At 38.1% G+C, this 16,181-nt stretch overlaps 1 protein-coding gene across 1 annotated transcript in view; it reads right to left on the bottom strand.

Moving 5' to 3' along the window:
* The window catches only part of VPS50 (VPS50 subunit of EARP/GARPII complex), an 81,433-nt gene that overhangs the window by 61,043 nt on the left and 4,209 nt on the right, over nucleotides 1–16,181 (bottom strand). Inside the window, exons 3-8 of the mRNA XM_064704306.1 lie at nucleotides 9,896–10,018; nucleotides 9,220–9,291; nucleotides 4,716–4,769; nucleotides 1,601–1,671; nucleotides 1,075–1,192; nucleotides 952–987 (exon numbers count right to left, since the gene is read on the bottom strand). Of these exons, the coding sequence (XP_064560376.1) occupies nucleotides 952–987; nucleotides 1,075–1,192; nucleotides 1,601–1,671; nucleotides 4,716–4,769; nucleotides 9,220–9,291; nucleotides 9,896–10,018 (474 nt within the window). The remainder of the gene's footprint in view (nucleotides 1–951; nucleotides 988–1,074; nucleotides 1,193–1,600; nucleotides 1,672–4,715; nucleotides 4,770–9,219; nucleotides 9,292–9,895; nucleotides 10,019–16,181) is intronic.

Raw genomic sequence — 16,181 nt, 5'->3', positions numbered from 1 at the left:
CTGGGTAGCAAAATGCAGCACCGAAATTAAAAGCTAATCATTGTACAGGGCTTACTGAGCAGAAAGCATTTATGCCACCTGAAAACGAGTGCAGTTTTGCTTGTGAAGAGTAAGAAAGTTTGCTGACACAAGATGACTTACTCAAGATAGAATTAAATTCATAGAATCTTGAAAGCTGAAACTATTAAGATTCAATTTCCAAATTTAATAACTGGAGACTGTCATCATGACATTCCATCCAGTATTAGCTGTAAATATTTGGCAAAATTGCAAGTTGAAATTGTTACACTACAAGTACCATAGCTGTCAATAAAATCCTGAGGCTTTCTTTCATACAATTCATCACCTTAAGACAAGATCCTATTTTGCTCTGTGCAGTATCTACTGCATTTTTAGCCAGTATACATAACAGCATCTGAATTTTCAGGGTCATGCAACATGAATTTTCATGCTGCAATCTTTTCTACAATTGAATTAAAAAGCCAATGCAATGAATAAGGACAAAAGGCTACTACATTTACAAATGAAATACTAAGCAGGGAGCCCATCTATAGATTTGTATAGTAATATATCAATAGAAATTTTTACCCAGACCCAGATTATCAACAATCAGCTAAATCTCACCTTTTTTTTTGTTCTTCCCCAAATATCAGGATAAAGAAAATGGGTATAAGTTGAGAGCAGGGCTAAGTGAAGACCCCACAACATTTTTACTGAACTAACTGAAGCTTCAGTGTCCAGATGTAAAGGCAGGAATGAGTTTTTGATAGAAAATACTCTCCCCTGGCAGCAGGGCTATCTAATTTGTTATGAAGCTTTTCTCGATTTAAAAGAAGAACAAAAATGTAATTTCATCCCATGCACACACCTTGTTTGCAAGACAACAATTAAGATGACTGACAAATGTAGGCTTAGAACAGCTTCAAATTATACCAGTATGGCAGGACCTACCTCCAACATCTCACTCAAACGCACATCAGTTCTTTGCTAAAAAAAAAAACCAAAAAAATCCAGTCATTACTACGCAGAAATTAAGAAACATATTTGTCACTGAACAAAAACAACTGTACATACCAGTGTTTTTATTGTTCTCAGAGATTTTAGCAGTCCAATAAGCAACTGTCGTTTCCTCTGATTTGCAAGGAGCCCCAAACTAGTTTGTGTGAACCCTTCCTTTGCTATATTCAGGTGTCTGCAAGGTAAAAATTAACATCATCTTCAACAATTAACAAAATAAAACTTACTTCTAATCAATTCTAACAAGTCCAACAAAATACATGGTAGAAAATAGGATTATCAGCATTGTTAGGGGAAGTCAGAAAATGAGATTGTACCAAGAGACAGCTAAGAAGGTACATCCTCCCTTCTGCACTTGTCTGTGGATCAGAGGTATATCTCCAAAGCTTTCTGTTTCAAAGAGAATTACCAATTGCAAAAGTGAGAGCTGCAAGAGTTTGCAACTTTTTCAGTATCTCTAACTATTACTGCTAACAGCATAGCACATGAACAGGAAATACCATCAGCAAGCAAACTTCCCGGGTTTACAGATTTCCTGTAAACATTCCCCACTTTCAATCTCTGCAGTTTCTTAAGCAAATACCTTCTTCCATTTGTGCAAATAACCGCCGCCAGCTGAAGGCCACTCTGCAATGATGTAACACGTTCAAGCTCCTGCAGAGAGACAACAGGTTAAAGAAATATACAAGTTAAACAAATATACAAGTTGCACACCAGTGAAGACTACTGATTAATGCATTTCTCTTGAGATGTTATAATGACTTTGTGGAGTTACTTCATATATTATTTGTTTCATCATTTTATATACACTAAGTACTGCAATGCAACATTAACATAAACTATATTTCGAAATATAATTCTCTTTTGAAAATAAAATAGTTGAAATCTGTTTTCATGGCAGTGAGACCCTCTGCATTTATATATTGCACATTTAGCCTAAGAATTTCTATATCATTAATGCATACAACAGAATGATCAAAGCTTCAGGGATAGAAGCACAGGGCTTAATTTGCATTAATATGCCAGAGAGCAGCAAAACAAAAAACACAAACTATGTTTCACACAGCATTTTCTTGCTTAGAAGCACTTGTGTTCTACCAATTTAATAGATGTCACATCATAATGAATGTTAATTGTATCCTGTTGACTTTCAGCTGAAAACTCTTCAGCAGAGGTGACCTGAATTTAACTTGATTTTGACTGAGTGAAGTGCCTAGAAATCTCAACTCCTTGAAAAAAATAAATGTTTTAATATAATGATTAGGATTGCTTTTGTTAGAACAGCTCTGCAGAAAAGTGCATTCTCTCCTCAGGCTACAGAAAAAGTTTTGTTTGTTTGTTTGAGGGTTTTTTGTTCTTTTGGGGTTATTTTTTAATTCTGCTCATCATTTCAAAATCTGTTAAGTGCTTTCCATGAAAAGGGAGATTTTCACCTTGAAAACTCATCTAACTCTAATAATACGACAAGCAAAAATGAGTTCAAAGTTCAGTTCAGTTTTAGATCAGCTCCAAATCACTAAGCTGCATCTTCCACCACAACCTCCTCCTTTATGTTACCAGTGTTGCTTTCTTATAAATGACAGCCTAGTTGCTGATATGCAAAGTATCTTAAGAAACCATACTCAAAGATTACTTTCCTCAATACCTACCTCTACTTCTCTCTAAAAACATACTTTGCAAATACCAGAGCTATTCAAAAAGCCATTGTTCCCTTGTTCAAGAGGAAACACATACAATAAGGAGCTACTCCACTCCAGTCCTGCTTCTTGCAAAGACTCTCTAAAATCTCTCCTTTGAACACAACTGGATGGAGAGGAATGGGGAGAGAGAGCAGCTTAAATATTTCCAAAGAGGGAGTCTTCTGCCCACCATTGAGGGCTGAATACAATTTTTCTCTTCTCAGAAACAGTCTTTCACCCACTGGTTGCTCCTGAAGCATGTCTTTCTTCCAAGCACAGAAAACTGTAAATCCTTTACCCTGTGTCTGCGGCATGTCTCTTGTGGCCACAGGAGTGCCTATCAGACCAGTACTAGACACAGGCTTCAAACCATGATACCCCTAAACTACACTTAGCACAGTGAAAATGTGTCCAGGACATGTGTTCAACTGCATTTTTAGTTCTTGTAATGAATTGTTACACTGAACTGTTACACTGAATTGTTTAGCACTGAACTGGAGCTGCCATTACAAGTTCACACAGCACAGCAGGACGTTCATTTCATGTATCAGTGGGAAAGCAAGACCCATAATGCCTACCAGAAATCTCCAGTAAGTCTACTGACAAGAATAACTGTGCCCATAAGTAACACTGAAGGATTATTGACTTAATCAGGCAGAAAAACATTTAAGGAAAGTTTTTAAAAGATTTTTACTGGCACAATAGATTTTTAACTGTCCTTTTGGAATATCTGAAAGCCCTTCTAGGTATGAAACAGGTTCACTTCACTAAGATGTCTGCAAAAGGAACATTAGCATTACACAGCAAAATTCAAGAACATTTGCTGCAGTTCCATTACGCAGTGAGAGGTTTTCAAAGTGAAGCTGCTGGATTCAGGAAAAGCAGTACTCACTCAAAACTATCAATTTCAAACCCACGTAACAGTGAAATAATACTAGAATATATTTATACCACACAATTACCCTTTCTCCCCCTTCTACACTATCTTGTGAAGACTCAACCAGTAGCACTTACCAGCCTCCTTCTGCAATAGCCTCCCACCTCATCACCCCTTCAACTAAAACTGAAACAACTTGACTGTTACAGCCTTTTTCTTCCACCTGCTATTGCAGGGGATGATGCAAGCAATGGTCATTTCTCCCCCCCACATTGTTCCTAAAACCCAGCACTCCTTTCCCCAGGCAATGATGGCAGAACACAGATGGCAACTTCACTAAGGCTGGATGCACTGGCCATAAGAACAAGAGAACAAAAAGGATGTTGTGAACTCTAGATAAGAGGAAAATGATTGCAGCTCCATGACATCTACCACAGGTTAATAGTCAGGAAGCCATCTTTGCTCTTCCACATTCTCTCCAGGTTTTTGCCCAAAGAATTGCCATAATCACCAGTACAGCAATGGTGATGTAAGGTGCTGTACACAAACAGAAGGATTCACCACAGGATCATTCTCAGGCTAACTTAATAAAAATCGTCATTTTCACTTTGGAGAAGTGTTTGGACATTACTCCCAGGCACGTGGTAAGACTTTTGGGGATGGTTCTCTGCAGGGACAGGAGTTGAACTTGATGATCCTAGTAGGTCCCTTCTAACACAACATATTGTGACTCTGTGACTCTCACAACTGCCTGAGATTAGCGGCAGGTAAGTGATCTTAACAAAGACCACTACTGCTTTCTCTTATGGAAAAAGATGTGACACCACTCCTAAACAAGGGCAATAAAGCAGCCCTGCTCCAAGTTCATTACAGGTACTAGCCAAGCCTGTGAATTCCTGAATTCTGAATTCTTCAGGAGGCCTTGTAAAATGACCATATTACAAAACCTTTATCATCTTAAGGACTTTCAACTCAATACACCATTGGCTTTCACTACAGAGACAGAGCTTTAGCATACAAAAATAGCTGGTTACCAACCAGGCACTAGCAGCCCTACTACAAATCACTATAACAACACAACTGCAGCATTATAGCAGCACAAAATTGAGCAGTTTATTCTTGAAAACTGTTAGTTGTCTTACCTCAACATATGCAGGCTGTTTTTCAAGGATTAAATCTGCAACTTTCTTAGATACCTGAAAAAGAAGAACACTCCATGTGATACATAGCAATCTCAATTAAGTAGGCCATGCCCATGCTAAAATTCGACAAGCTTATGATTCTCTACCATTAAGTTCTGCATTTTTCAAATTTATTAATAAATATTCCACAACAACCTATAAAAAAAATTGTAAAAATTATGATCAGCTTTCCTTAGAACCAAGATAAGAGAAACATTCACAAGTCCACCTAGCAATTAGTGGGCATTTTTAGACTACTCACTTAACTCTGCTTGTTAAGGAACAAGGTAGAAAAGCAAACAGAAATAATTTGGGGCACTGCAAGTATTTACATTTTGCTCATGCTATTGCTAGAGTTCAAATTTAAATCAATGATATAGCACGGTGTGCTGGCTTGGGCTGGGGTATTCAATTTTCTCCAAAGTACCTGGTCTGGGGCTATTCTGGGCTTGGGCTGAAACCAGTTTTGGTAGCACAGAGGTGTTTCAGTTGAGCAGTGCCTGCAGAGAAACAAGGCCTTTTCTACTCCTCAAACCACCTCACCAGCAAGTGGGCTGGGGGTGCACAAACCTTTGAGAGGGGACAAAGCTGAGGCAGCTGACCCAAACTGACCCATGGGATATCCTAAATGTACAGTGTCATGATCAGCATATACAGTTTGGGGAAAAGAAGGAAGGGAAGGATGCTCAATGCCACACATGATAGAGCCCTGCTTTCCTGGAGAAAGCTGAACAGCTGTCTGCCCATGAAAAGAAGTAAATTAATTCCCTGTTTTGCTTCACTTGCTTTTGCTTTACCTATTTTTTAGCTATTTCTTCTGCATTATCTCCCTTTATCTCAACCCATGAGCTTTTTCACTTTTACTCCTCCTATTCTCCCCCCAGAGAAGTGAGTGAGAGGCTGTGTGATACTTCATTGCCATCTAGAGTTTAAACCACAACACATTTAACATAAGGACACCTACCTTTGAGACTGATACTGTATTAAAGTAAAACTATGTCAAAATGAATATGCATCCTCTACATATTATACCCTTCCTTTAGAACACAGAATATGTATATTTTAAAATTTTCTCCATTGCTCTGAGTAGAATTCTAAGAAGAACGCGCCTGAGAGCTGCTGTCTGTATTGAATTTAAAAACCAGACACTGCTACCTTCATCAATCTCTTGTCCACAAACACTTCAAAAGAAATCCAACACTAACAGTCTTACAAATGCCAGCTTGAGAATAGTGTGTTTAGTTTTGTTTTTCATCAGGGACTAAAAATATTTAAGAAATGGTTTCAAACATGACAAAGAAATTATTGGTATTGCTCTATATTCTTTTGGGGGAATAATACTCTCAGAAATGGAAACAAAATAAAGCTGGCGATGACAGCCAGCCCACAAAGCACTACTGGCAAAGAGAAATGAAGATTTTTGTAAACTTGACTGCTTGACTGCTATGTTTGCCTAAACATAGCACAGATTTGAGCTCATGAATCAGCATTCCTGTAGCAATCTTATATTGCCTCCACCAGCTCAATTCCCATCCTCTGGAAAAGCACTTGCACATAAATGGTCTTTGAAGTATTTCGATGTAATCAGGGGGCAATGGACAAGGGGCATATACCCAGCTATGCTTTCCTCCTTCCATATCAAAAGCAGGCCAGAGCCACAGAGCAATTTTAAAACTGTTCAGTTGTTCCTAAGCTTTTAGCTGTTCCATAACTAATAACTCTTTCCTCTGCAGGACAGCAGAAGAACCACTCCAGAGCAAGGTGGGGTCAGGATAGGATAATATCAAGCTGAATGCTACACAAGCCTACATGACCCTGGGGCTCTTAAGAAATTTTGTTCACTCCACAGTCTATGCACTGTGAAATTTTCACCTTCTTTTTTCAACATATTTTTCATACTAGTCCTGTACCTGTAAAAAACTTTAGAACATGGATATACCTGCTAGTTATTCAATGCTCTAGTACTGTTAAGCAATGTTCAAGCAGTACACATGAATAAAAGATACATTTCTTTTCAGTTTTTACACTTTTTGTTTTGTAAGTCCTCAGTTACCCTTGGCTAATAACGATCTCAACATTGACAAGCGCCTGCCACAGGCATTTTTTTTTCTTTTCCAGTACTTAGTGGTATTAATTTTCTTTCTGAGGTTCCAAACTCTCAGATACTTTTTCAGATGAGCAATACTATCCCCAGTTACTTAATTTATTTCCAAACTGTCACACCCCTTTTGGCATCTTCCATACAATTGTGCTGTGCTAAGTCTTGGAATCCTGAACTGCAGCTGCTAGCACTGAATGTGACCATGGTTATCAATGCCTGCCAACAACATTTGCTGAAGGGACAAACAATTTTCTCTTTCCTAATCACATCAGTAAAAAAATATTTCATCTCCTGAAGAAAAAACAACATAGCTAAGGATATTAGACTGCTAATTAAAATGAAGTCTAGCAGACATACAACTAAAACGCCCTTCTAATTCAAACTGCCTGTAACAAGACAATTACAAATTAAAGTTATGATACACACATTAGAAAATGTTTGAGCAAGTTGGGATCCTTCCAGTGGAATGGAAAACTATTGAGAAAACTACAGAAGTCTATAGTGACCCTAAAAACAACAGCATGACCAAGATCAGCTGCGCAAAATCAGGAAGTCAGTGAAAATCAGACCTCTAGTACCTGTAATTCACACACATATAAGTGCTTTGCATTAGAGAAATTCAGAATTTGGTATTATCTCCAAACTATTATTAATAATTTCTCTGCCAGCTCTAGGTACAGACATTGAAGTGAAAAAGGCAGTATTTAGTTTTTTGCAAAAGAGCAGAGCCATTGTGTAATATGTCAACAGGCTTCTTGAATCCTCTATCTAATAATCTGTTCACCATTAAAATATTTTTAGGACTGAACTACATACAACATACAACATTCTACAGTTTTGTCTTCCATGAAAGCCACCAACGTGTTTTATGGCAGGTAGGTCTAAATGACCTATCTCAAGATAAATGGATAACAACTGAGACACAAGAAGCAAACATGCAACAGCTTCTCACACTCTACCTGAAAATATGACATAAGAACATGAAACACAATATACAAGACATTTTAGCACTGTGGCACATGCTTAAGAAGGAAATTCCTTCCTATACCAGAAAAACATTTTGACGAAATTAGGAAAGAAACAAGCAAGGACGAATCCTAACTGGGGGAAGTTGGTGAGGAAAGAACTGGGCACATGTTTCTTGTCAAAGGTTTTGGCCTTGAGATTTTTTACCTGTTTATATTCTAAAAGCCACATCTGGCCATATTTACTGGAAGCCTTGTGCTCAGTTCTCTCCCCTACTATTCAATAGCTGCATGTACTTTCCCATTCCAATGTTTTGGCAGCAGCCACGCCCTGAAACTACTCCCTCAGCTGCAGCCAGTTCCCATCCTGCAAGCAAAAAATGGCCAAGACATTGATAACACATATCAGGATTATGCAGCATATCACACTGAAGTTGTCTCAGTCTTGACAGCACTTCCTTGCAAAACAAAGTCACCATCAGATGTCCTCTTAAAATTAAAAAAAAACACCACCACCGCACAAAAAAACACACCAAAAAAATTACTACTTCTCACTCACTTCCAACTTCTTTCCTTATAAATCTTGGTGAGAAATATGGAATATTCATTTCCTCAAGTTCTCACTAATCTTTCACAAAACTTCATAAGTGTATTATGGGGAAAGCAGCTTAAGGCTTCTGCCTTTGCTTTATGTATTGTTAACAAAGCAAGATTCTCCTACACATTTAATTTATTTGAAGACATGAATTAGGATTACTACTTCTATTTTACTTGCAGATATTCTCCAAATGCCACCATGTTATGCACCTCAAAAGAGTAATGGAACAACAATTAATACATTAATAGAAAATTTTGAAGTCTGCAACATAACAAGCACCTTTCAAACGCTGCAACTCCAATTTTGCCTCATACCTCATACTTCCTACTCATTAAATTTCATTTGGTTTATTACATAATAACTCTCTATTAGTGTTCACTAAATACCTTTGTGAACAATTAATATATTGGCAAATGAAAAGTAAGACAAAATAGCATCTTCAAGGAGAGAGTTTTAAAAACATTTTAAGTCTTACATTGCTAGAAATCCCTCAAAGACATACTACTCCACTATTCAGCACTGTGTTGAACATTACAAGATAAACATTCAAAAAGTCAAGTTTCTAAAGAAATAGCACATTTGCTCTTTGTTACAATACTTAACACTAAGATTTACTTCCATGATTTCATATGATTGTATGATTTAGTGATGATTTTCCACTATAAAGGCACACAACATGATGTTAAAAGAAACACTTAGTATCTAATGTGTTAAGAAATTTTTTTTCAGTTACAATTCTTGCTAGACTTACAGACAAGACAACAAATTGTGTAATGGCACAGAGGAAAAGACTTTACTTACAGCAGCTTGCTGTTGTTTTAGTTTGTCTCTGTACTCTTCCAGTTCTTGAAGACTAAGTACTGGAGGAAGCCTCTGCATTTAAATAATAAATTAAAATCAGTAAGAAATTAAAGGTTTTTAACTCACACACAGCATTAGCTAGGCAATCAGTTTCATTAAAGAAACATTCTTGTGGCATCTGTAACCTAATTTGCAGAATTAATCCGTTGTTTCAAATGATGCATACTGAAATCAATTAGTGTTAAAATATATAACATAGGATCATAACTGCCTCATGTAGTATTATAATTACCTCAAAGTTACTTCACATTACGTCATATATGTATACACACAACCACCCAATCACAGAAAATGTCTCTCTCAGTTTGGTAAAAAAATACACAAAATACAGAACAGATTTGTTTCCTCAGCTATCTTGACTTTTTCACTTCAGTTTAAATTACAAAATGCCTGTAAGCATATTCTACTACATTAAAAGAAGAGACTTTATATTATATATATATATGCACCAATACTCTATGCTAGAAGCTGCACACAACTGCAAGATAACTTAGGGGAGTTCAGTGTTGTATTCATACAAGATCTAAGAAACAAAAAAAGGTCATTGAAATAAGCATACTTTTGGTCTTCATTTTTTTGTTATGTTACCATTTTTTCTTTCAAGATGACAGCTTACCTCTAACTCATACTTCACAATATCAAAGGAGTCATTGGAAAAATAAACTTCTTCAATGCTGTTAATTATTTCCTGTTGTGCCTGAGGATCAGGTGGTTCTTCATGTAGTTCTCTGAGCTCCTCCTGCACGAAACAAAACAGAATTTCCATCCTGTAATAACACATCGTAGGAAGAACAACCTTTTAACAAAACTAACATCTTCCAAAAGCAACTTCCAACATTAACACAAGAAGCAATGGCAAAATACAGGAAGTACAGTACACTGTGGCTTGCATTTCCCATTAGGGAGAACAAGACATTTAAAACTTCTCAAAAAACAGTGTAGGCTTCAACGTTGCAGTCACTTAAACACTTCTTCGTTGATTTATGGCACCAACTGCATGTTGAGTCCAGTTTTTTCCTCCTCACCTTTAGAAATTCTCATAATAAACTAAAAATAAACTGGCAAACTATTTCTCCAGAAGGAGAAAAAAAAATTGCACAAAACCGAAACAAATAAAACCTGAATTTTTTAAAACAGAAGAACCCTCTTTGTAAATGACAGGTAGACAGTGTCATTACAAATGCATAACTTTTCAGTTCAGCCCACACATTCACTGAAATAAAAGATATGCCATTAAACACTTGATTTCTACAGGTAAAACCAGAACAGATCTGCCTTCTTTGCACAAGATTAACAGCTCTGAGATTTTAGCACAGTGGTCTAAGCAGGGATGTGCTGTCAGCCTTCTGAAAGCCAATATTGCAGAAATAAGCATCCCCCTCCTTGCTGTCACAATCTCCTCTGGAAGGCCTCCCCAACAACCCAGATGCTTCCAGCAGCTGAAGCAAAGCAAGGAGTCAGCCTAACCCTCCTCTTCCTCTGCTGCACTGGACATTGCAACTAACACTGGCCCTCTCCTGGACGTCCTTCACACAAAAAGAATGAAAAATCCTTTATCAGAGACTCAAAAGGGAGAAGTGCTAGAATATTCTTGCATCAAAAGTAAAGATAATATGGATAAAATTGTTTGATAATGAAACTAAACGCTGGTGAAGTAATGTAACAGACTGAAGAGTCCCATAATGGCCCTGAGCCTCCCAGCAATGCTGAGCTGTTCCTGTGGGGCAAGGTGCTGGTATTTTCATCACAAAGAGTTCAAAGGTTTATTTCACCAGTGTGGCATCCAATTTTAGATTAAATGACTGAACAGCCACTCATTTGCTTATTTTGCACGTCAGCTGAGATAAGGTCAATATGCAGACGTTTGGAGACAAAGTGACCCTTACAGCACACAGCAAGGCGCTGCTCCTCTGCGCACTAAGAGGCGGCCAAGGGCTCACAAGTGGCCGGTTTGGAAGAGCATCAGAGAACAGCTGCTCCTCTGAAATACTTCTCACAAGAAAAAAAATAGTGGGAAAGGAAGGGAAGAGAAGGGAAAATGAAAGAAAAATGAAAGAAAAATGAAGTGAAGGGGAAAGGAAGGCGAAAGGAAGGCGAAAGGAAGGCGAAAGGAAGGAAATAAAATGTAATGACAGAGATAAACGGGTTCCAAGCGTATCTCGCGTCCCCGAGCGGCCGCACGCGAGGCCGAGGGAGGCCCCAGGTGCTGCCGCCGGCGGTGCTCGGGCGCCCCCGCTGGGCCGCGGGCCAGGCCGCAGCCAGGAGGCTCCGAGCCGTGATGGGGCAGCGGGGAACGAGAGAAAAAGCATCGCGGAGGCAGCGGGGAACCGGAGAAAGCTGTCCAGCAGCCACCTTCTCCCGCCCAGGCGCCTCCGACCTTCCCTTGAAACGCCTGATGCAGTCACTGCCACCAGCGCGGGTGCACACAGCAACCCACGGCCAGCCAGAGAAAGGACATGCACTGCACCGACACACCGAGAGAAACAAGGAAATAATACAGTTATATCGTTATATAGCTGTAATGGTAGCTCCATAATGTACACCCCACTGTAAATCAGTTTCACATCTTACAGTACATTGAGTTTTAGTTATATGAAAGTAAAATTAAAAATTATCCAAGGCAGGCAACGGGGGTCCACTTGTGAAAAGTACATATTATATGGCTCTACGCAGATATTTACTCTATGTATTTTGTTGTATTGATTAGTAGTGCCGTATTAATATTTTAATAATATGATAAAAGTAGTCTTGTAGTTAAAATGTAACTTTTGTAGTTAAAATAGGAACTACGAAAGTGGGGTATTTTTTTAAGAAAGGAATGAGGTACTCGCACCAGATAGCAGCCACAGGACACCTAAATCTCTCAGAGAAAAGGAATTTGCTGTTCTCTTATCAGAAGAAATTGACTTCTTCCTGCCTGGCTAAGGATCGAAGGCACCTTAGGATTAGGAGGAAGAAGCTGACGATGACCAGACCGAATCCTTTGTTTGAATGGAATTTATGCATCATGTATGAGATTTATGAATATTCAACAGGGTATTGGTTTTAAGGGTTAATCCTTGGTTAACAGGTGTCCTTTCTCAGGCTTGTGCTGCCCAGAAAAAGATACCTGGACGTCTGTAACTCTTTTTTCTATTGTCTCATATTGTCCTAATTCGAATTGTCCAAATTATTATCACTCTAATTGTATTACTATGTTTATAACCATTTTATTACTATTAAACTTTTAAATCAATTTTAAAAACAAGTGATTGGCGTTTTTCACACTCTGAACCACTGCAAATTGAATAACTGAATTTATCACCCAGTATTTGCCTACAAGTTCCTGTGTGGCTGTTTCCTAAAAGAAAAAAAAAGATTAAAAACTAACCAAGGAAGAAATGCTTAGGATCATTTGAAATTCTGGACTACTAATACCTTGTCATGTTGGTGAAAACGTATCTCAATACCATAGGTCAGTGGTGATTTACATTTGCTAAAGATGCATTAAGAAAGCCATTATGGACACATATTCTGGATTTGATGTTAGAGTGCCTAGGAAAATTGCTAAGAAACCATTTTATTCTATCTCAAAGATCACTCATCTGAGTGTTTCTTGCCAAAACACTACTCAGGAAAATATTTATTAAATGACAAGTTTTTTCGTTACCTTGTTCATTTTTTTCTAGAAAAGCAGTCTAGTTATAACTTTCCAGGATAAACTTTAGCTCCCCTATAAATTACATTATCTGACACCAGACTTTCTGCCATGATAACCTGCAGCTTTCAGCACATCATGCTCCAGTAGTTTGAAATAACCAACATAGTGAAGGCAAATTTATTCACTCACCACTGAAGGAGGTAACTCTCCCTAGCTAAAGTTTATTTGCTGATATTCTATTTTCCTTATCCTTTCAATCACATTCACAAAAACAATGTTACTATGTAGAAATAAGCCCATAGTTTCAGGGGTCTTGGCAAAGGGCCAGTTTAGCTCTGTGGATTTGGTACTCACACACTTAGTAGAAGAAAAGAGAGAACTCTATTAAATCCCTCAAAGTATTTTTCCACCCCAAAACTCGTCTAGCTATTGCCATATAAGTATCTTCCTTAAAAAGAAAAAAAGTCAGCAGTTAACATCTTACATTTAACATCTTACATTTTATGTTAATTCAGCAATTCCGAGTGCTATTCTGAACAGAAAAGCCTGTCAAAAATTGTGACAGGAATCTCATGATAATACCCTTGCAGAGAACTTTGCCATTGCTAAACAGAATTAATAGATACACAGGAGGTCAGGAAAAGCAGCATATTGGCAGGGTGGACACCACAATATGCACTTCAATCCACCTGTCCAGGCTAACATATGCATTCAACAGTAGGAACTCTTCAATCAATAATGGGCCAACACAGCCTGGTAAGATACTGTTTCACAGGCTACTCATTTTTCCAAAGTTTTATTCAGCAAGAGGCCTCACCTCCTACCTAAAACTCATGTGACTTGTGGTGCCAACTGCATCTTTTTTTCCCCAGTACTCTGGGATCATACTTTCACAGAAAAACAATTTATCCTGTCAGGTTACCACGAGTGCAACCTTCAGCAGCAGGCCTCTCCCATTATGTCACCTAAATAGATCAGTGAAAGACAGCAGCTGGGAAGGAAAAGAAAGAAGGAAAAAGAAGTCTGACAGCTTTGCGTGCTCAAAGAAGCCATTACTAAATAAAACACAGTGCTTACATCCACACACTTCTCACATCATTCTGTGTTCCTGTTCTACGGAAATAGGAGTTTACAGTCTAGAAGCCTGTGGCAATTCCTTGAAATGTATTTCAGAAGAGTCACCTCATTGCAAACTCATCTGAAATGCAGTTCAGCAAGTTTTAGATGTCTACCCAGCTATTTCCCAGTGCATCGCACTCTCCTTGTATGCTGTGTTGCCTGTAGCAGCAAAACCAATATTTCCCTGTTGAATGAAGCATTACTTGTAAGGAGTAGAAGCAAACACTCTCTGCACTCCAGTCACTATCACCGAAAAGACTAGGAAGTGAAGACATTGAAAAAAGTTCACTCATACTACCCAGAGAAAAAAAATTCTAAACAGTTTTTAATCTAGTTAAAAGCTGAAGCTCAGCAACAGCCTATGCACTCTTATCTGGAGGTTACCAGGGGCTAAGTCTGCCCTATACTGATTTGGACACAGCCTCCCTTTCTGTTATGAACCAAAAACACACCAATGAATATGCTGCTGATTTATATCTCTCCATTCTGAGCATGAATAACACCTCTGCTAAAATCCAATCCTAAATCCAAGGATAAGGGCTGTGCTCAACAGATTCAATCAGCAGCTATGCTGCAACAATGCACCACTGTGAAATAAAAGTAATAAAGCATCTACATAGGTATCTGTATACACACATTCAAACACAATCTTAGAATTCTATCTATATACAAAGATATATTTAGAGTCTTATAATCACAGAATCCACTGAGTTTGGATCCACAAGGATCTGATGATCAGTGGATCATCCACTGATGATCCACAAGGATCATCAAGTCCAGCTCCTGGCCGTGCACAGGACCATCCCCAAAAGTCACACCATGTGCTTGAGGGCATTGTCCAAATGCTTCTTGAACTCTGTCAGGCTTGGTGCTGTGACCATTTCTCTGGAGAGCTGTTCCAGTGCTCAACCACCCTTGGGTAAAGAACTTTTATCTAGAATCTAATCGAATGTATATATATTATATTATAACAGTATATATTCAATATAACAATATACATAACTATATATATAAAACAATCTAATATTTCTCTATATGTTTTATATAACAATTAATGTGTATAATATCATAAAATACAATGCATAACTATATCAATAAACTTACTTTGCTTTTCCTCCCTGCCCCTCCCTCCCCCTTCCCCAGCCAGGGAAGGCAGTACCACAGAGAAGTTTGTGGTATTCCCTATCTTTCATAGAAAATGCTCAGAACTTCCTTTTGATCTTCCCTTGTTCAATATGTGTAGAGAGTACCTACTAAAAAGCTCACACTCTACTAAAACAAACATTTTACTTTGAACACAACTCTCTTAATGGAGAGAACAATGAAGTTGGATATGTTCTATCCATAGAACACATGTTAGCCACACTGATACTTAATGCACTCCAGAAAAGCACTCAGCTACTGCTTGGGAAATAGAAACCCACATTCCTTTATCCACAGGAAAAACATTTTTTAAATGGTCTCAGTGTTATTTACCATGATAAGCTACAAAGTCAAATAATATTTGTATATTGCATATGAGCTGATTATCATCAAAATAAACATAACCTAATTCAAAGTCAATTCACCATTAATCCAACACACTTGAATTCAAGCATGCAAAATATCTACCTCAACCTTTTGTGACAAAGTCTGCTAACAAAACTGTTATCAGCTTGGGGCACAACAATAACAGAATGGTTCAAAAAGAATTCGTTTCCCTGGGTAATCAAGGTATGCCAGTGAAGTAAGGTATTTCAGTCAAAATAGATGTCCTTCTACAAACAACTCTGTCTTCTAGATATCATAAAATCATCAAAGAATCATCAGAGAATGATGGAAGGGATCTTGAAGATTACCCAGCTCCAGTCATGGACACCTTTCACTAGACCAGGCTGCTCAGAGCTCCATCCAACCTGGCCTTGAACACTGCCAGGGATGGGGTATCCACAGCTCCTCTGGTCATATTGTCATACCCAGCCTTGCAGTTCAGATTTGGCTTCTCTACTTTATGAGACTCAAACTATTATACACTTACTTCCTACTGAGGTACTTCCCTATGTGAGTGAGCTGGCTGCATGAGTCTGTATTAACAAGTCAAGCAAGTTTCCTGGTGATTTGCTTTTATATTATAAGAAACTGAACTTTTTCAAAATAGTTGCAG

Source organism: Zonotrichia leucophrys, chromosome 2, assembly GCF_028769735.1.
Source record: "Zonotrichia leucophrys gambelii isolate GWCS_2022_RI chromosome 2, RI_Zleu_2.0, whole genome shotgun sequence".
Classification (NCBI taxonomy): Eukaryota; Metazoa; Chordata; class Aves; order Passeriformes; family Passerellidae; genus Zonotrichia; species Zonotrichia leucophrys.
This window is presented reverse-complemented; position numbering and strand designations above follow the sequence as displayed.